This window comes from Erpetoichthys calabaricus, chromosome 8 (assembly GCF_900747795.2).
Source record: "Erpetoichthys calabaricus chromosome 8, fErpCal1.3, whole genome shotgun sequence".
NCBI lineage: Eukaryota > Metazoa > Chordata > Cladistia > Polypteriformes > Polypteridae > Erpetoichthys > Erpetoichthys calabaricus.
The window spans coordinates 134,176,306-134,198,282 of record NC_041401.2 but is presented as its reverse complement, the minus strand read 5'-3'; the positions used below and the strand labels follow the sequence as shown (position 1 = coordinate 134,198,282).

At 40.9% G+C, this 21,977-nt stretch overlaps 1 protein-coding gene across 1 annotated transcript in view; it reads right to left on the bottom strand.

The window, feature by feature from the left end:
• The window catches only part of LOC114656608 (unconventional myosin-X-like), a 441,287-nt gene that overhangs the window by 311,900 nt on the left and 107,410 nt on the right, over window positions 1-21,977 (bottom strand). Inside the window, exon 2 of the mRNA XM_051931412.1 lies at window positions 5,209-5,307. Coding sequence (XP_051787372.1) covers window positions 5,209-5,307 — 99 coding nt within the window. The remainder of the gene's footprint in view (window positions 1-5,208; window positions 5,308-21,977) is intronic.

Below are 21,977 nucleotides of genomic sequence, written 5' to 3'. Positions count from 1 at the left end.
TAAATTTTTTTTGGTTGGGAGTGGGGGCATAAAAAAATTTGATTTGCCAAGATGACCTTAACTAACCTTCATAACCACTGTAAGATAACAGTATTTTGTAAAGTAGGAAGCAAATATGAAGTGGAAAAAACAGGCTTACAGTTAATTAGTCAAGTGAGCAGCAGGTTGCCCATTCAACCACAAGTCTGCTGGGCCGCATTGAAGGAATGCTCTTTTGTCTGGTGGACATTAAGATCAGAACTGCCATTCTTGTGTCTTTTTAGCCATCTCACTCCTCCCCCATCCATTTGCCTCAACTACCAAGTGACAACATAGATAAAAGCAAAGGGAAATGGACACTAGACATCACGGTTCAGTATAATTTAAAAAGAAAAAAAAATTAAAACTGGTACATCTCAAAAATGTCATGACACTTGAGAAGGTAGGGGAAACACAGGCAGCATACTGACTAGCCCAACTGTGTGTGCCTCATAGGCATTTCATCAGCTATTATGGCCTTTCCTTCATTTACATCCTTCCTCTCCACAAAGGCATTCTGACACAATATTTAGTGAGCATCTCTCCAGAGTCATTAGCAAAGCACAACGGACAGCAAAAGAAGGAAAAAAAAAAAAAAGGAAAAAAAAAAAAACGCAGGCACATTGTTACACAGTATCATTTTCCTTCATGGAAATGAGACAAAAATTATGGCCAAGGAGGATTTAGCTTGCTGCAGTATAAATTTTTTTTTTTTAAATAATGTTTGAGTGGGATTTTCATATCAGTATACAATGATTGAACAATAAAAAAAAAAAAACGGACTGATGAAACAAATATTCCAAATAAAAAAGCCAAAGGGTTTATGTACCAACAGTGCAGGGTGGCAGCAGTTTAAAGCCAGCTGGAATCAGAAGCTGGATCAGACGTGTACTATGTAGCCAAGTTCATAAACCAAGGTGCAGGAATTAAATAAACAAATAGCCAGTATACAAGACAAAATTCGAGAAAATTAACAAAAGATTCAGTAACCACAATATTTCAAGCAGCCAAAGTGCAAAAAAAAAAAAAAAAAAGTTGTAAGACAGAAAGGAATCCGTAAACAGAGTGCTTTGGTCAATAATAACACAAGGGTTTTATTTAGTTTTGATTTATGTACAATCTTTGTCAGTCAGTAATGATTTCACATACTTCTGGTTGTCCTGCCTAGCAAAAGTCTGGCATCCCTGTATCACAAACAAGAAACAATGAAGGCATGTATAATGTATGTATGTATGTATGTATGTAAAAAAAAAAAAAAAAAAAAGAAAGGCATCCGGGCAAGACATACATATTTTTTTTTAAAAGTATGTCTTGCCCCGATGCATTTTTTTTGTATATTTATGTTCTAAATCAGAAAACCAGCTTGACCATTAAATTACTTATTCTCTACCCCACAAAATTATACATATTAATTTTAGAGCCAAAAAAAAAAACACCTGAGCAACACACAAAATAAAGCTCAGATTATGACAATTACACTTTTGCAGGGTTAGGTATGCCCAGTCAGAATGCAAAATATAAAATACAGTGGAACCTCGGTTTGCGAGTAACTTGGTTTACGAGTGTTTTGCAAGATGAGCTAAAATTAATAATAAATTTTGACTTGATAAATGAGCGAGGTCTTGCAATACGAGTAGTACGTATACGCTTTGTCTGCTGAGCGTCATGTAATCACAACTGAGCTGATGGTTCTGCTCTCTCTCTCTCAGTGCGGGATGGTGGGCAATCGTCTCCTATTCTCCGTCTGAGTCAGCGTGCCTCACTCATATAGTCAACATCAGTATGAGCGTATACTGTTTACTACAGCATTGTGTGTGTGTATGTGTGTGTGTGTGTGCGTGCGCGCATATGTGCTGTGACATGCGAGTCCGTCTTGCACCCCAAAACACGAAGCTGAGTCTCAGTACTTTAGCAACACCAGCTTTATTCTGCTTGAAACAGCAACAGCGCGGTTATTTATTGTAGCGGGATCTGCCACTCTCCTATACACAGACACAGCAGTCAGGCAGGGTCATGGCCAAGTAATAATGCCCTGCGCATTTATAATGTTGATTGTATCACTCAGCGACAGCAGGCGCTTATAGCATGTCCGCGATCTTTTCGGATTCGCTTTTACGGCGAACTGCTACAGCGCTGGGAGACTGCGATTGCTTTGGGACGCTCTTCCGCGTGTCACCCCGTTGGGTGGAATCCCACAAGAGTTTAGAAACTCACTCACACCAGCCATGATTCTTTTCAAAGGTAAAGTGTAGGTTAATTTGTCTTATGTATTTTTACTTTATATTTTGTATTAATCGTTTTTATATGAATAGTTTTAGGTTGTGGAACGAATCATCTGAGTTTCCATTATTTCTTATGGAGAAATTCACTTTGATATACGAGTGCTTTGGACTGCGAGCATGTTTCCGGAACGAATTATGCTCACAAACCGAGGTTCCACTGTATATCCATCCATCCATTTTCCAACCCGCTGAATCTGAACACAGGGTCACGGGGGTCTGCTGGAGCCAATCCCAGCCAACACAGGGCACAAGGCAGGAACCAATCCAGGGCAGGGTGCCAACCCACCGCAGGACACACACAAACACACCCACACACCAAGCACACACTAGGGCCAATTTAGAATCGCCAATCCACCTAACCTACATGTCTTTGGACTGTGGGAGGAAACCGGAGTACCCGGAGGAAACCCACGCAGACACGGGGAGAACATGCAAACACCACGCAGGGAGGACCCGGGAAGCGAACCCAGGTCCCCAGGTCTCCCAACTGCGAGGCAGCAGCGCTACCCACTGCGCCACCGTGCCGCCCTCCACTGTATATCAAAGTGGCCAATTCAGTTTTACATACTTGTTCTGGAGAGTTAGTCAACAATAGACATTTTACATTTTCATTACATTTTCTTATTTGTCAGATGTCTTTATCCAAGGCGATTTGCAACATTTGAGATGCAATTGTTATGTTTCTCTTCCTTTTTTTTTAGTTGGAGCAGAGGCAGCTGGAGTGTCTTACTCATGGCTCCACAGTGGTAGTATCGGGAATTGATCCCACATCCTCAGGGTTTGCAGTCTTAGCCACCACACCACCAGGTTTTCGTTCAAAACACTATACACACTTGAGCACAAGACATTACCCTTATCAGAATATTGTTAAGCGGCACTTTGATCTTCATCCACCGAAGAAGGACCACCTAGCAATGGCAAACTTTAAAAAGCCACCAAGGAAGTCTTGCGTGTACTCCTACCACTTCATGGAAAAGGCAACAGTAGCTTCTATGAAGCACAGAGTTCTGATGCAGAAGTAACAGTTGAGTAGAAAAGAGAAAAAAAAAAAAAATCTCATTTATTACTGGGTCGCATGGTGGTTACTAGGCGGTCCCAGAATCTTGTGTTTCATGCAGTGTATGTAGTCCATGTGTTCTAACTTTCTAAATTATTTTGGCTTGTCCTTTTCAAGCCCAAAGCCGTTCAATAATCTGATGCCAACTGAGATGGACCAGACACCAGCAGCCCATTGTTTGATACATTTGTGTGTAAGTGTGTGTGTATGTAACATGAACAGTGTTGCAAGCTGGCATGTCTCACTAATCATTAGCAAAAGAGGAACAAATATTAAGTTAGGTATGGTAATGTTAACATTTTAAGCATCAGCAGACAAAGATATATTCTGGTATGGCACAACAGAAATTATCCAAAATTCCACTGAATACTTAATCTCTTCTTCTTCTGTTTTTTTTTTTTTTTTTTTTTTTTTTTTAACTATTTGTATTCTAAAACACATGTGTGAGATTTTTAAGTTAAAATTTAGGATGAAGGGCAGCTTTGGACACAAAGCAAGAAGAATCACTAGTTAGAAGGATGCCCATCAAACTGTATATTTAAAAACACAGCCAATATGGAATTAAGAAAACTACATAAGAACACAGCTTTTGACTGCAGGAGGCAAATGGAGTCATTCCAGACAAACAAAGGAAGAATGCATAAAATCCTGAGAAAACACTCCAGCCAACAATAAAAATGGGCCCATAAGATGCAAAAAGGCAATGAGTCATACTATTTCAGAAATCAGTCCTGGCTATATTAAAGTTTTGGGAATCCCCACACATTTCCTGTGACGGGTTTAGCTCAGAGACATACAAATATGGCTTGCAGGAAGAAGTGAGGAATTGGTGAAGAGAATGTACAGTATGTGTTATACGAATCCAACATCTGTAAACTGAATTCTGGTTGGAAGCATTCAGTTTTTTGTTTTTATTCAGCTAATTGTATAATTCCAGGTTTAGAGGCATTAGAACCTGAAACAAAACCCACTTCATTGATGTCTGCTTGGGAAAGTAAAGAAGAGCTTGTCAGCTTTATACAAGAAAGTATGCAACAGTATGCAAACATACTGTTGTAATAATTTTTGTATTACAACTAACAACAACAAGGGATATCTCTCAACATGCATGCAATGTTTACAGCCTAACCTTGTAACAACTGTCTTCACCAACTGACAATTTTCTGCATCCTGTTTTTTCTTGCTAGCAGAAGCACTGAACAGGATATTGACCTTCCTCATTAGTGACACTTCTTCAAATAGTGCGGACATCTTTAAAGTCATTAAATAGGTAGAATTTGATTTCTTCCTGCACAAATTTCAGCCAACTATTCAGAGGTGCTAGAGGATGCTTCAGACGTATGCGGATTGGAATTTCAAAGAATGCCAAAGCATGGTGCACACCACTAATATTATGGCAAGTAAATGAAAAAGACAGCATGAAAAATTTCAAAGGTGTGCAGTTCAACTCATGTTCGTCAGGAAATACCTCCTGTGCAATTACACAACTCACACAGGGTGGAGAGAAGTCCATCATTTTAGGCTTTTTGTAAACAAGACGTGATCATCACAGCATTATGACTGGAAAAAAGGTTTCTTTTCTCATAGACCAATCACACGCGTCACTTTCTTAATCCAGTACAGTTGTCCATATGTGTGTATCAATGGTACATGCATATCTGCATTCAGAAAGATACATGTTTTGAATATAAAAAATAAAAATAGAATTTATTTGTTGCATACTGGGTTCATGGAATTGGGTGAAGCAAACAACATTATGCAGTAGTATCAACAAAAAAAATAAATGTAAAATATGGCATCACTGCACACATTTAAGTGAAATGGACTTAAAGAAAAGCTTAGAAGAATTACCTCCCCATAGTCTGCTGTAGCCAGAAGAGAACCATCTTCATACAAGGTAATGGTGGCAGGATAAAGCTGGTCTCGTTCTCTTACCCACACCCGGCAGCCCTTTAAAAACAACAAAAACAGCACATTGGTGGTAGTGGTAGGAGACATTGCTTTAACTATTAAGGAGGCAAGTAGGGTTGAAAGACCAAATAATATATTGCTCTTGAACAACTGTTACAACATACAAGCCAATTAAAAAAAATATATCATCAATGGCCAACAAAGAAAAGTTAGGTTAATGGGATGTCAAACTTCAAACTACTCTGCATAGCTCTGAAATTTCCAGCCATAAACAGAAACTGACCGACAACATTGGACTTGACCACCTTTCAAAACTTATATTTTTCAGCTTGTAAGATTAAGGAGAAATCTGTTAACCATTACCTCATTACAGAATTTTGGGGCCATAAATCTGGTCGTGTGGCCAAATGGCTAAGCAATGGATTTTAAACTACAAGAACATAGTGTATGCATGTATTGTCACCAAACCCTAAACCCAACCTTTCAGACACAAGTCATGAGTTCAAATAAATTGTTTATAATAGCCCAACACCTTTATAAAGGTTTCTTTTAAGGTAACATAAGAACAAGTATTCTCTCTTGTCTAATTCCAATCAAACTTCATCCTCTTCCACCACCAACTCCAACTTGCCTGGATGAGGCAGAATGGCTCCTTTAAGCAGTTTCCCAAGACCTAGCAGTACTTCTGGTACTAGGACATGGTCTGTTGGAAGCACTTCTGGGTAATATGGAAGCCCCACAAAGTAGGGATTGCTAATCCCTGCATTACCACCTGGCGGCACTTGTGGAACTCAACAGGGCTGCACCATGGATTACAGTTATCAACATGACCTGCTGGAGATCCAGGGATGCTACCATCTAGCATCTCAGGGAAGTGTGTAGTCCAGATAGGTTATCTACCCAGTCTCTCCTTTACACTGGCCTCCTGGCTGGTTAAGTATCTTTGATCCATCCTACTGGACACCAGTGTACTCCGTTTTATATTGCCTTTGCCATCTGCCAACCTTGTGGCTTGGGTAGGGAACATCCTGTCCATCTTCCTGATCTTTTGTTTTCATGGCCTGCTGACCAGGTAGTGGAGTAGAACCCATCCCATCAGAGACGCCAGCCCATGCGTGCTGTCCATTACAGTATATTTTGGTTGGAAAGACACAATAAGATAGAGAGAGAGCAGAGATAATGAACTATTCTGTCCTATACCTCCACACTTGTAAAATGGCTTGCGAGGATTTTGTGTCTCAGTACAAAAGAAGTGGCTTTACTGATGTACCAAAAGCCTTAAGATGTTTAATCAGTACTGATGCATTGATCTTTAGGGTTGAAAAACTGATCAGTCAGAGCAAAAGGCTTACAAAAAACTAAAAGCATCCCATTCCCTCAAAAGGCATCACTACCACTAGTGCTGGCCCTTCTGTTTAATAAATCGGCACCACCTACTAATTGCCAGGATGAGGACAATACATTAGCCATTCGTCTATCCTATTTTCCTTCCAATACAGAATCCTGAGGGTAACGCCATCAGGCAAATTTTAGATTAGGATTATTAATTACATTTTAGATAAAGTTAATGGATCTGAACATTACCATTCTTACATTACAGTTATGCTGCTCCTTCTATAAAGGGCTTAACTGGACTAAGAATTACAATTTTGTATAATTCCTTGGTAAAATATGTCGTAAAGCAGTTAAAACATTAAAAAGACGGTACATGTAGTACATGAATAATAATGTTTTAAAAAAAAAAAAAATACAAAATACAAGACACCAAAGAGAGCTATACAAATGAGAGAGCGGGAATATTAACGTACAGTATATTGTACTACAGTAACTGCGCAAAGACTCACAAACACAGCGCAACAACAGACAACCGCTTAAAAATCCAGACAATGACTAAACAATCAGGAGGAAAAAAAAAAAAAAAAAAACACACTTCAGCTTCACATTCAAAGGAAAAAAATCATTGAAAAGTTAATTTTTTTTCACTTTTAAAATTCAATTACAACTTTGCTTTTCTTTAAATTACAATTCCCAGTGGTTGATTGATTAGAAGTAGAAGTTAAATTAAAGGCTGAGGCAACAGATCAGGTTTACAACTCTGGACTCAGATTAAGACATCAGCCTGGTGTGAGCAACTGGGGAGGGTGCACGATGTGCCCCCATAAAGGACTGCCACTACATGCAATGACAACTCCTGACTAATATATAAATTACTATACAACTTTACAGTGCACATAATAAAAAGTGCAGTATATATATTCAACTGATGCCATTACAAGCTCAAAATGCAAAGCCCAGCTAACAAAATCCGACCCCAACCAAAATTAAAACAAAATTAGTAAAACAATTAAGTGATGCACAGCATAAAATAACAAGATCCTGTTTTGTGCCCCAATTAATCATTAGCCCTCACTCAGACTCAACATTGAAAGTGCACAGATGCCCGTATTTATTTAATTTTTCAGCATGGTGCAGATTTTCAAGATTCCCGCTCAACGTCGTAACAGAGATGGGTTAATGTTGCAGGTTGTAGATTGCCATGAGCCAGCATTCCAGTATTAAAGTAAGTATGGTAGCAAAGGCCCCAGCTCTACCATTAATGGAAAGATGGCATCCGCAGAAGCATGAAGTTCTGCTTGAAGGCATGTGGAGTTGCATCAGAAGCTTTGGGTGATCTCTGTACCCACACATATATATATATATATATATATATATATATATATATATATAAAAACATACAATCAGATTGTGACACAGACTACGAATGCCGTGAATGTAATTACCCCGATCTACATGCTGTCAAATAAACGAACCACACGCCGTGGCGCAACGTTAGGGGCATCGCCTCTGGCGCTGACATCCGAGGTTCGATTCCCGAGAGGGAGTGCAGTGGAGTGTGTACACCTGATGAGCCCAGAATGAGGGCGAAACACGTGTCGTGTACTCTTTGCATTTATTTGACAGTAAACTATTTCATCCATTCTATATATATATATATATATAAAGGGTTAATCCAATCTGGGAAAGAATAATAATAATAAATCATTACATTAAGCCTATCCCAGCAGCACTAGACATAATTTGCCAAACAATTCTGGGCAAGATACACACACACTTTCATCCCCTCAGTTTACTCTCACAAATTAACCTATATTAACCTGTATTTGTTTGGGGATACCCAGAGACAAACCTGTACAAATACTTAGAGAACATGAAAAACACACACAGAGAATGACCAGATGCAGTGTCCAGGTTCAGGATGCTGAATCAGTGATGCAGGGACACTAACCACTGTGTCAACGTGCTGCTCCTCGTTAGGGGACAGAATTTCTTTATTTAATAATTTGATTTTTTTTTTTCTTGTGCTGTACCTCATCACCTCTCAAATAATAAAAACAAAAAGTCAAAATTGTTTTTGGGTTATTTTGGTAGGCTGAATATTTTTCAAGTCACATTTATGTTTCAATATAAAAAAAGCCACAGTCTATCCTAAAAGTACTGGATAAAATGCAAGAACATCAAGAACATCCCACACCCAGAGTCATTCAAATCATGTGGACAATTAATTCTGCACCCTTTTGGGATGAGGGAGGAACCAAAACACAACAAAAACGCAAAATGTGAGCAAAGCATGCAAGCTCTGTAGAATTTGACCAGGCCTAGATCTGAACATAACATCTTGGAGCCACAGAGGCTGCAGAGCTGAAACAAATTAATGAATAAAATGTTAGGAACAAAAGGGATATTAACTTATGCAACAGTAAGTAGACATTTATGCATTCAATAATTTAAATCCAGTATATGTTCAATGAAAACTGTGCTGATGAAACTTAGAGAATTGTACATCCTCAAAAATTAGATTTCATTTATTTTCTTAAAAAACGGAAGGAATTTTGAATCACATGACAAACAATTATACATTTAGTAAACAAATCTGACAAAAGCATTAACACTCATCAATAATGAACACAAAAGTATTATACCAGTAAAATGTATAATTAATGAGCTGCTGACAGAGCAGAACATTAAGAGTTCTAACACTTTGCTAAATAATTATTATTTACTAATTGCAGTATTTTATCATGGTATACAGCAAGTGACTATATAAACCTACTGGAGGAAAAATATGCTTTACTAATCTCAAAAGTGCCAGAAATCATGAAATAGTTTTATTTCACCTTTTAATGGTTTTAATAAAATTTTAACCTTCTCAATAGCCATTATACGGGTTATGGCAGCTTTTTGCACCAACTTTACAATGAAGAAACAAGCAGCAGTTCTGCAGGATTTCTTCATATAATCCCAAATTGCAAATCTGTAATGAATTTATTAAAATAAAGGTAAAAACGCATTGGGCTAAAGCATTACCCAAGAGTAAAGGACATGACCACCAAAATTACAATCCTATCATTATTATACTCCATTCCGAGAGCAGAACAAAATGTTAATGCCATAGATTATATGGAGGAGAGGGTGTATTTAATTGGCCTTTCAGAATGCTTACATTTGTACTTAAAGGTTATGCAGTGGTGAGCTGGGAATGGGGGCAATAAAGGCACACGCAATGGATGGTGGTGCAGTTTTTCCACAAGGCACCTAAAATCATCAGGAGAAATTCCCAGCCATACTGAGCAATCTAGGAGACCACAATGCAGACTGATGAAATGGACTGACAGTTTAACAGTTCCAATTCTAGTGCTTATTATGCAGGAATATCATGAATTATCATCTGGTAGATATACAGTATTGTGATCTTGTATGTCACCTTGAGTAAAGGTATTACAATTACTTACATGTGTAGTATTTGGCAGGTTTCCCCAAGTATCACAGTAGTGGGAACTACACCGGCACACGTATGGTTTAAAGTCCAAAAACTCAGTCACCACCAAGCAAATGCGTGACTGTACCACCCTCCCACCACACTCTTGGTGTTTGACATGAGGACAGGGAGTTTTTTTCCCCCACTCCAAACAGAAGCTGAGCACTGTCAGAATTTAATTCATATACAGTACATGCTATAACATGTTGTTCATAAATTCAGTGGAAAAAATTAAAAAGCAGATGTCCCTGCTCTATATTTGAACAGATGGGCCATTCACACTTCAGTATCACTTTCAGGCTTCTTTAAGACTAATATTGGACAGAGCTGAAAATAATCCTACATTTAAACAGCTCTTGAAAATCTTATTGTCAAAGACATTTACTTTTTTTGGTAATGGAGCAAATGCAGTACATTCAGTCTGTGCTGATGGACATCATGGCTTATGTTTATTGCTCCTCTCTTTACTAAGGTGACAAGTAGTATAAACCTCCTTCATATGCTTTGTTTTCATTTCATTGTAATGCCTGCCATTTTAGATTTATATTATGCATACATGAAACTAGCACCACAACTATGAGTAATGGCTCATATGAAGTTATTACTGAAATGCAGGGTTTAGATGTTGTTGAAAATCAGTTTTTATATCTTAAACCTTGCAATGAAAAACTGAGGTCCTGAAGTGAAGTGATGTTTTGACAGTTCCGCTCTAATCATAAGAGCCAAACATAGGAGGCAGAGAACACTTATACACTTTAGCTGGAATGATGTTAACTAAGGACAAATTACACGTCACCTTGTTGTTTAAGTACCTTGTACATAAAAAATGAAACTGGAAATAAAGTGTGATGTCTCTCACTTGGATTCTTCACTGTAGTACACAACAATGTGAGCACAAGTCAATAAGAAAAATATGAAAGAAAAAATTGGAGAGAACTCATTTTCCTCTGCATTGTATATATTTCATTAGAAATGAGTTTGACATTAGTTTTAAAGCAATCCATTAATAAACTAAAGGTCACTTCCTTCTGTTTTGTGAAGGCAAACGTTTTGTAGCAAAAACGAAGGATGCAAGGAATCTTCACATAGTTGTGCCTTTCAAAACTCTCAGTGCCTTGCAGCAAGCAGACAAGCAACACGTTTAAGGAAGTAACTTACAGGCAGTGAATAACCAGAAAATTAAGCTTGAGTGGATTGATTTCTCTTAAAGGTTTTGCTACAAAAACAGGACTGACATGTAGAGACTGTGTAATGAACTCTTTTTTTTTTTTTTAAACAGCAAGCATTACATTTCTCTGCTCATCAACCAAGTATAAATGTATTCTAATTATATATTTACTCACTCACAGTATACACGCACATTTACACAGAAAACACTGAACAGAGAGAAAAAAAAATACAAATAAAATAATAAAATCAGAAATATGGTAAATCCATATAGTAATAGTATACCATAACTCAACAGCTTTGGTTGGTGGTGGAGATTGGTGGGAATTAAAAACATAAGCATGAAGAAAAGTGCACATTATTTCTCTTACTCACAAAGCCACAGTAAGAGGGGGCCATTACTGTGGTACTTACTGCATGACAGAGACAGGGAGAGGTCTGTTTGTGGGCTTTGTGGGAATGACAAAGTGAGGATCTATGTACTCCAAGGATCTATAGATAAGTAATGCAAAAAAAGAAACATTTCCAAATAATATTCCACATAGTGTCTATAAAACATCAACACTTTATATTAACAACTAAAGTATGTGACCTGGAAACTTTAAACTCACAAAAGTCTTCAGTAATTTGGACCTTTAGAGATCTAAGTATTGACAATGCGTTTGCATGCTTCGATCATCTATATATGTTACATCTTGACTTCCAGAAACACTACCTCATTTTTTCCTGTACAAGTTAGTATTAGGGTGTTGTACCATGTTAGCCATTATGGATGTAGTGAGAAGTCAAGCAAAGGACACCTTTAATTGGCTAACTAAAAAGATATGCAAACTTTTGAGGCACCTCAGGCCCCTTCTTCAGGCAAGATAAAAGGTGTCATTTTGCTTCACTTCTCATTCTGTACAAGTTAGAAACTTTGTCAAAAGCAGCCTTCTGGAAACCTCCCCGATTACAGCTACATTTGAAAATATTTAATCTACTAATGAAGAAATTGGGAGAATTTCTAGACTTGTCAACTGATAACTTAACATACTTAGGAAATTCAAGGTTTATATGGCTCAGTAAACTGGTTAGACCTGGAGATTTGACGTATGGTAAATTTCTGCAATCTTTGACTATGTACTCTTGCGTTTAATTATTGTTTACTTATTATTAAGGTTAAAACCACACCATAATGTTTAAATTAAAAAGCAAGCAAGTTAATTTGGACATTTATAAAACAATGCAATGAATATTTGCATGTTGTAAAAAACAATTTTAACATTTATATGACAATGATGAGCATGTTCAAGTGGTCAATAACTAAACAGTAAACTGTAAATTCTAATAAAATGTTAAGTAGAGTTCTTGCCAATTGCACTTTCATAGTGGATCAAGTGGCTGCAAAACCCTAAATATGAGTACTAGATATTAGACTTTCAAAATAACTCATTCTCCTTCTATTTTAACATTTCACCTAACCATTTGTTGTTGTGGTTTGCATCTAGAACATTTTACCTAGGAAATATCTCAAAATTGCATCATCATCACTCCATAGAACATGAGCCTCACTTGCATTTAAAGAATAACAAGGTCTGCAAATTACAAGATGGTCCATTTTAGAGAATATCTACAGTATACATTGAGCAGTAGTAGTATTACCATGTATACAGTAGTAGCGCAGTTCTAACTTGCTTGAAAAATGGACATATTTGATTAACTGTTAAAGCACCACAATAGGCAAGATATTCTTTTAAATTTATAGAAGGCACTTAACTTTTGAATACAATTGTGCATGGCAAGCACATACATACCATGTTTGGGAAGAATTAACTTCGACTTAAAAAACACCAAACTAATCCTTTAAGCTTCTTGTGCCTGTACTGTGGTGTTCTTTTGCACATAGTCATTCTGCACTGGCTAACATCCCCCCGATGACGAACTGTGAGCAAAAAACTGTTCTGCACCTTGTTAAAGAATATAGGAAGAAATGTATGACAGCTAGAACTTTTCACAAGGTTATTACCTTTCAGCTTCAGTGACATTAATATCATAATACATTAGCTGGCTTTGTGCTTACTATCCATCCATCCTCTGCTGCTTATCCGAGGTCGGGTCGCAGGGGCAGCAGCTTGAGCAGAGATGCCCCGACTTCCCTCTCCCCGGCCACTTCTTCTAGCTCTTCCGGGGGAATCCCAAGGCGTTTCCAGGCCAGCCAAGAGACATAGTCCCTCCTAGCGTGTCCCGGGTCTTCCCCGGGGCCTCCTCCCGGTTAGACGTGCCCGGAACACCTCGCCAGGGAGGCGTCCAGGAGGCATCCTGATCAGATGCCCGAGCCACCTCATCTGACTCCTCTCGATGCAGAGGAGCAGCGGCTCTACTCTGAGCCCCTCCCGGATGACTGAGCTTCTCACACTATCTTTAAGGGAAATCCCAGACACCCTGCGGAGGAAACTCATTTCATCCGCTTGTATTCGCGATCTTGTTCTTTTGGTCACTACCCATAGCTCATGACCGTAAGTGAGGGTAAGAACATAGATCGACTGGTAAATTGAGATGTTTGCCTTGCGGCTCAGCTCCTTTTTCACCACGACAGACCGATGCAGAGCCTGCATCACTGCGGATGCCACACCGATCAGTCTGTCGATCTCACGCTCCATTCTTCCCTCACTCGTGAACAAGATCCCGACATACTTGAACTCCTCCACTTGGGGCAGGATCTCGCTCCCAATCCTTAGAGGGCACTCCACCCTTTTCCGGCTGAGGACCATGGTCTCGGATTTGGAGGTGCTGATTCCCATCCCAGCTGCTTCACACTTAGCTGCGAACCGATCCAGAGAGAGCTGAAGATCATGGCCTGACAAAGTAAACAGGACAACATCATCTGCAAAAAGCAGTGACCCAATCCTGAGTCCACCAAACCAGACCCCCTCAACGCCCTGGCTGCGCCTAGAAATTCTGTCCATAAAAGTTATGAACACAATCGGTGACAAAGGGCAGCCCTGGTGGGGTCCAACTCGCATTGGAAACAGGTTCGACTTACTGCCGGCAATGCTGACCAAGCTCTGACACCGATCGTACAGGGACCGAACAGCCCTTATCAGGGGGTCTGGTACCCCATACTCTCTGAGTAGCCCCCACAGGATTCCCCGAGGGACACAGTTGAATGCCTTTTCCAAGTCCACAAAACACACATAGACTTGTTGGGCAAACTCCCATGCAACCTCCAGGACCCTGCTAAGGGTGTAGAGCTGGTCCATTGTTCCGCGAGCAGGACGAAAACCACACTGTTCCTCCTGAATCCGAGGTTCGACTATCCAACGGACCCTCCTCTCCAGGACCCCCGAATAGACTTTTCCTGGGAGGCTGAGTAGTGTGATCTCTCTGTAGTTGGAACACACCCTCCCGGTCTGCCAATCCAGAGGCAATGTCCCTGATGTCCATGCGATGTTGCAGAGGCGTGTCAACCAAGACAGTCCTACAACATCCAGAGTCTTGAGGAACTCCGGGTGTATCTCATCCGCCCCCAGGGCCCTGCCACCAAGGAATTTTTTGACCACCTCGGTGACCTCAGCCCCAGAGATGGGGGAGCCCACCTCCAAGTCCCCAGGCTCTGCTTCCTCATTGGAAGGCATGTTAGTGGGATTGAGGAGGTCTTCGAGGTACTCCCCCCACCAACCCACAACATCCCAATTCGAGGTCAGCAGTGCACCATTCCCCACCATATACAGTGTTGACACTGCACTGCTTCCCCCTCCTGAGATGCCGGATGGTGGACCAGAATCTCCTCAAAGCTGTCCGAAAGTCGTTCTCCATGGCCTCCCCAAACTCCTCCCACGCCTGAGTTTTTGCCTCAACAACCACCAAAGCCGCATTCTGCTTGGCCTGCCGGTACCTATCAGCTGCCTCCAGAGTCCCACAGGTCAAAAGGGTCCTGTAGGACTCCTTCAGCTTGATGGCATCCCTCACCGCTGGTGTCCACCAACGGGTTCGGGGATTGCCACCATGACAGGCACCGACCACAGCTCCGGTCGGCCGCCTCAACAATAGTGGCACGAAACATGGCCCATTCGGACTCAATGTCCCCCACCTCCCTCGGGACATGGTCGAAGTTCTACCGGAGGTGGGAGTTGAAGCTACTTCTGACAGGGGACTCTGCCAGACGTTCCCAGCAGACCCTCACAACACGTTTGGGCCTACCAGGCCTGACCGGCATCCTCCCCCAACATTGAAGCCTACTCACCACCAGGTGGTGATCAGCTGACAGCTCCGCCCCTCTCTTCACCCGAGTGTCCCAGACATGTGGCCGCAGGTCCGACGACACAACCACAAAGTCGATCATCGAACTGAGGCCTACGGTGTCCTGGTGCCAAGTGCACATATGAACACCCCTATGCTTGAACATGGTGTTCGTTATGGACAATCCGTGACGAGCACTGAAGTCCAATAACAAAACACTGTTCAGGTTCAGATCGGGGGGGCCATTCCTCCCAATCATGCCCTTCCAGGTCTCACTGTCATTGCCCATGTGAGCATTGAAGTCTCCCAGCAGAACGAGGGAGTCCCCAGAAGGTATGCCCTCTAGCACCCCCTCCAGGGACTCCAAACAGGGTGGGCACTCCAAACTGCTGTTCGGTGCATACGTGCAAACAACAGTTAGGACTCGTCTCCCCACCTGAAGGATGAGGGAGGCTACCCTCTCGTCCACCAGGGTAAACCCCAATGAGCAGGATCCAAGTCAGAGGGCAAGAAGTATGCCCACACCCGCTCTGCACCTCTCACTGGGGGAAACTCCAGAGTGGTAGAGAGTCCAGCCCCTCTCAAGGAGATTGGTTCCAGAGTCCAAGCTGTGCGTCGAGGTGAGTCCGACTATATCTAGCCATAACCTCTCAACCTCGCGCACTAGCTCAGGCTCCTTCCCCTTCAGAGAGGTGACATTCCACATCCCAAGAGCCAGCTTCTGCAGCCAAGGATTGGACCACCAAGGTCCCCACCTTCGGCCACCACCCAACTCGCACTGCACCCGACCTCCTTGGCCCCTTGTGGTGTTGTGGGACCACAGTTCTCTTAGCAAAGGCCGTTTTAAATAAATCATCGCGCTCGCGGCTTAGCAAGGGGGCGTGGTAGTTGTGGCTAAAGCGGGTCTCAGGACGATCTGCGGTGTGGGCGTTTCTCACCTAAGTGCACAGGTGAGAGACTGTCCACATTCACGATTGTTCCTGGGGATGGTAATGTGCTGCAGCTGCTATGCCCTCTCGACATAAATAGAAGCCTGAGCCGGCTAGGAAGGTTGCTGGAGAGTGAGGAGAAAAGAAAGAGAGAGAAAAAGAAAGATGAACGGAAAGAGAGACAGAGGTTGCTGGAAGGAAAGGGAAGAGAAAGCCGGTGTGAGAGAGAGAGAGAGAGAGAGAGCGCAAAGGCGAACGAGCGAGCAAGAGCATGAGCATTTGGAGAAGAGCAGGAGTGACTAGTGAGGAAGGTTACTCACCTTAGAAGACAGCGGGAGTCGGGAGACTTAAGCATGTAATCTCCAGCGTGGGAGTCCTGGCCGTTGGAGAGAAGCTAAGTCCCAGTCTGGGATGAGAGCGCAACCGAAGCTAGGATCGGGAGGTCTCCAGACCTGAATGACAGACAGAAAGGTCAGCTACAGAGAGAGCATCTCGCCTGCTGCAGGGCCCAAATCGGGTGAAGCAGGTGAGAAGCTAATTTAAAAGAAACACCGGGCTTAATTGTTTTAAAGGACTGCTTCCAGCATTGTTTTAACCTCAGCTTTTAAAGGAATGTTTTTTCTATTGTTTTAAGCCTCCATGTTTGCTTTTATGGATTATTTATTGAACTTTGGACACTGCACCATTGCACTTTGTTTTTGTTGTTTGGATTTAATAAAAGCACTTTTGCACATTTTCATCATCCCCTTGCTGTGTTGTTGCCTCACTGTCTAGCTCATCTTGGTTATAACTATCGACGGTGTTGGGTTCAAGGGCTCCCGAACAGAAGATGGGAGCATGGAGCAGAACCCGCATCATCACACCCCTCCAATAGGTGGTGAGCCCATGGGAAGGGGGACCCACGTTGCCTCTTCAGGCTGTGCCTGGCCAAGCCCCATGAGTGCAGGCCCAGCCACCAGGCGTTCGCCATCTTGCCCCACCTCTCCAGGCCTGGCTCCAGAGGGGGACCCCGGTGACCCACGTCCAGGCGAGGGAAAACACCGTCCAAAGTTTTCATTCATCACAGAAGATTTGTTGAACGGCTCTTTGTCTCATCCCTCATTTAAGACCAGTTTGCCTTGGGTGGCCCTACCAGGGGCATAAAGCCCCGGACAACAGAGCTCCTAGGATCATTGGGACACACAAACCCCTCCATCATGATAAGGTGGCAGTTCAAGGAGGGGTTTCAAATACGAAGTTTCAATTAACAACCCCAATGCAGACAAGTCTTCCACCCATCCACAGTCTAGCACAGTTGCCATTCGGAGTAAAAGATTGCTCCAACCTTTCTTACAGATACATCCCATGGGCTATGTTGTCCGGCTATGGACAGGCAAAGTTATGGCCAGGTTGAGAGCAGCAAGCTTGATGAGAAGAGAGTAGATTTGGGGTGTGCTAAGGTTTTTAAAGGAAGGAACAGACCTCTTGCTATTGTCTTCTTGGGAGCACACAAGCCAATTCTTTTAATTTGGCTACTGGAGCAAAGTTTTGTCTATCAGTGTTACCCATGACTGAGTTATGGTCACTTGGCTTGTGATTGATCATCTTATTTGATAAGACACAGAGGTTGCATTCCAAAGAGAAGCCCAATCAAGAAAAAGCTGATATTAGGAGTGTCTGGCAATGGCTTTTTAAGCCAATGATTTAGTTCCAGCCATAGCAAAATGGATAATGCCAGTCTACAATGCACTAGCAAACATCAGGCTAAGAGTATAGTTGCAGGTTTTTTGGTTTTTTTTCCTCTGATACAGCATATTTTCCACTGTGCATGTCATGCATAAATGAATCTCTTCTGTTCATTTTAAAAGAAAGCAAAAACAACTCATGGGTGATAGCTACAACAGAATACAAGACACAGAATGTGTAGGTAAAAGTTTCAACAGGATAATCTAGTGATACTGTGTACATTACAAACAAATTATTTATAAATGACTTCATTTCATTAAAAAGTGTTTGCAAATAAGAAAAATATTTTTAAACTAGTACTGTAACAAAGATACAGGTACTCTAATTATAAACAATGCTGTTATTAATCATGCTATATTTATTTTACAAATTCTTACAGTATTTTACAATTGGGTCCTCCATTACTATTCAAGTGATCAGGAATAAGTATTTGTTTTAAAGCAATTTTCAATTTTATTTACAGCCACCTAAATCCTGGTTTCAAATCTCAGACAGGATACCGTCTGTGTGGAATTTATACATTGTCTTTGTGTCCAAGTGGGTTTTTATTATCCACCACCCAAAATGTTAAATTAATTGGCAACTCTACCGTGGCCCAGTATGTGAAAGTATAGGTATGAGCAAGTACTTTTAGTGAGCTATCCCCATGACTAGGGTTGGTTTCTTGCCTTGAATTCAAAGTTGTTGCTGGGATAACATCAGTAAGGGTTAAAACCTAAATTGAAATCAGCACCTTTGGATTATAAATTAACTTTCTTTTTAAGGAAGGCATATTAAAATTACAGAAATCAAGATTGTCCTAAAGGCAGATTTTGGCATATCATCTGTACAAAAATCCAGCAATTCAAGTTTTTTTTATTTATTATTCTATTTTTACTCTGTAGCACTTTGGGATTGCTAAAATATAAAGTGCAATATAAATAAAATTTATTATTATTATTATTATTATTATTATTATTAAAGTAGCCCAAAAAAGATCCCTCATTTTAAAGTCAAGACAGACGTACAGGATGGCCATCAAAAAAAAAGCTTGATTTTTACTTTGAAAACAATTAAAATTACAGGGAATGTCTAAATGTTATTGTAGTATGTACTGTAGCTAACTGAACGACATCAAGACTACTGATCATCTGAGCCCTTGTAAAGTCTTGTCCCAGACTCCCACGAGAGTTGAAACCTTTCAAGTTGACATATAGCCATAAAGAAATTGCTGAGATCAGCGTCTCCTCTACTATACAGAGAACCTCAGAGATAAATATGCACTGAAGCTATGACCAGATTGAAGTTTGATTTTTTTTTTTTTTTTTTTTTAAAAGCAGTTTGTAAAAGTAAAAGAAGATCAGCAACAACCTTTAAAACATATCTCTATTAAAAAGAAAACATAACAAGGGACAATTTAAATTAGAAGTGTAAAACTACAATTAAAGCCTACAAAGAAACTGGAGGAAACCTTGGTCGCCACATGTTTGAATTTAGTATAACCATGAAACAAAAATATCCATTCAGATTAGTATTCTTGTCTGTGCCAGAGGAACACCAGACATACCATTGCTTTTTAGGCTGGTAACACATCCCTCCCACCCCAATAGACTCAAAAGGAAAAATTTAAAAGCAGATGGTGCATCAAAACAGGACTTCTTATTGGCTCCTTCAAGGTATCTGCCTCAAAGGGCACCTCCCTAAGGAGAAATTGTGTTAAACAAAGCAGCCCGACACACAACAGGCAGGCTGACTAGAAAGAGTTTTAAACATAAGCCAAGGTCAAAGGGACTAAGGTCGAGCTGAAGCTCATCACTCCCCCTCCATATAGGTCAGCACAGGGCAAACCTCTGCATGTTAGCCCTTAGCTTAATCTAGGAGGCGATATACCTCATGGGCCAGATGTCTGGCTCTGCATACTTCAGCTGGGCCCTATTTGCTACACTGTGTTCCTTCAGGCACACACATTTTCTTCTGCTCCATTTCTTTGTGGTCCTGTCCATCAATGGCTTCAACACACACACACACACACACACACACACACACCCCCACACACACACACACACACACACACACACACACACACATGAAAGCTTATGCAATGCTATGGTAAACCAGGGCCTCAATCTTTGTCATTAGAAACCATTTCTCCACAGAACTGATTATTGTTCTGCTTTTGCTAGGGCTGGGTTTGCTAGCTATTTCATAAATGTAAAAATACAGAATATTTTCACAAAAATAGGCATGTTTATATCAATTAAAACCTGCATTGCCTATAAGCATAATGGTAATAAAACAGCAACTTAGAACACTTGTTGAGGTTCTGATGGCAAATGGTACACATTGAGTGAAAACAACAATACAAGAACACCTTTGCAAAATGTGTGATCTACACCTTGGTAAAAATAGACTGCTGTCATCCAATCTGCAGTCATATAATAATCCACTTCCTCACCTCCAGTCTTTATTCCCAGCCCCTCACTGGGAATAGTCTTCATTTTAAAATTTTGATACAATATTCTGCAACAACTGAAAAAGGAAATGTGATTTACTAACTTACTTCCCCTAGCTAGATTTCATACTTTCTTAAACTTGCATTTAATGATTTAAATTTAATTTTATAATTAGGCAAGGTGCAAAGAGAATCCTACACTATGGGAACAATGAATAGAACCATCACAAATTCGTTCTGAAAGTACTAAGAATGCAACCAAGTGACTCAGGCCAGATATTGAATATACTGTGAATTAAATATTGAGTAAGCAAAAAATGACTGCCAGATTTCATTCCAGATGTAAAGTGGAACCAGAATTTTTGTTAATCAGTTATGGTCTGGATAAATGATACTAATCAGTCAGTAGTGACTTTTGTTTTATTCAAACAATGCTTATGTTAATGAAGCAAAGACAACATGCAAAATGCTCAAAAATAAGAATAATATGAAGAAGAGCCATTAGGGGTAAGTGATTGCCAGTCATAAGGGTGCTCCTGTATGATACTGTGTAGATAAGGGGTCACCATAAAGTGGCAAATCCCATAATGTGTTGAGAAACCAGCAGGTGCACCAGTGCTAGACAAAATGGCACCTTAAGAGAAGACGAGAGATAATCCTTTTGGCGTATGCAACCCCCCTGCTAGTGAGATAAAGTGGCCGTGTAAGGCTGGCAAGAGACTCCAAGACCCAACACACAACTGCAACCAAAGCTCTCACACCAACTCCACAACACCTACTGCTTTTCCCTCAAGCCTGAAAGGTGTTAGCACAGAGTGCCACGCTTAAGCAACCAGATCCAATCTTGCCCATTTAAAGGTAAGGCCAATAACAGCAGGTACTGTAGGAGGTCACCAAGGACCATCGTGTATCCCCTAACTGATTAGAATAGTTGACTCTTCTCAGGACCTGGGTTTGTAGAGATAACAGGTAGCCACTCCATGAATCCTCACACTAAAGGGCAGCGTCAGTTCCTGGAAATGACCATGGCAAGGGTATTTAAAAAAACAATACAGACAGCGGGTTTATTAAATGAACCAAATTTTTTTTTTTGCTGTTACTTACAGAAAAGTTTTTCATACAGTGGATATCAATGTGGGCCAGCAAATGCCAACGCCGAAGGACAACTGACAAAATGAAAAGTTCCATGAAAACATCAAGGTACTCATGTTGCATACCATGTGGGTTATCCACCTTTATGCAAATAACATTCACAACACATGTATTTTTTGCTAAAATCTTCTTTCTGTGGCTCCCTTTAGGTGGTGCCACAGCAGATCAACTGTTTCCATACCTTCTGGTCCTCTGCATCTTGCTCTGTTACACCCACCACCTACAGGTCCTCTCTCAACATGTTCATAAACCTCCTCTTAGGTTTCCTATT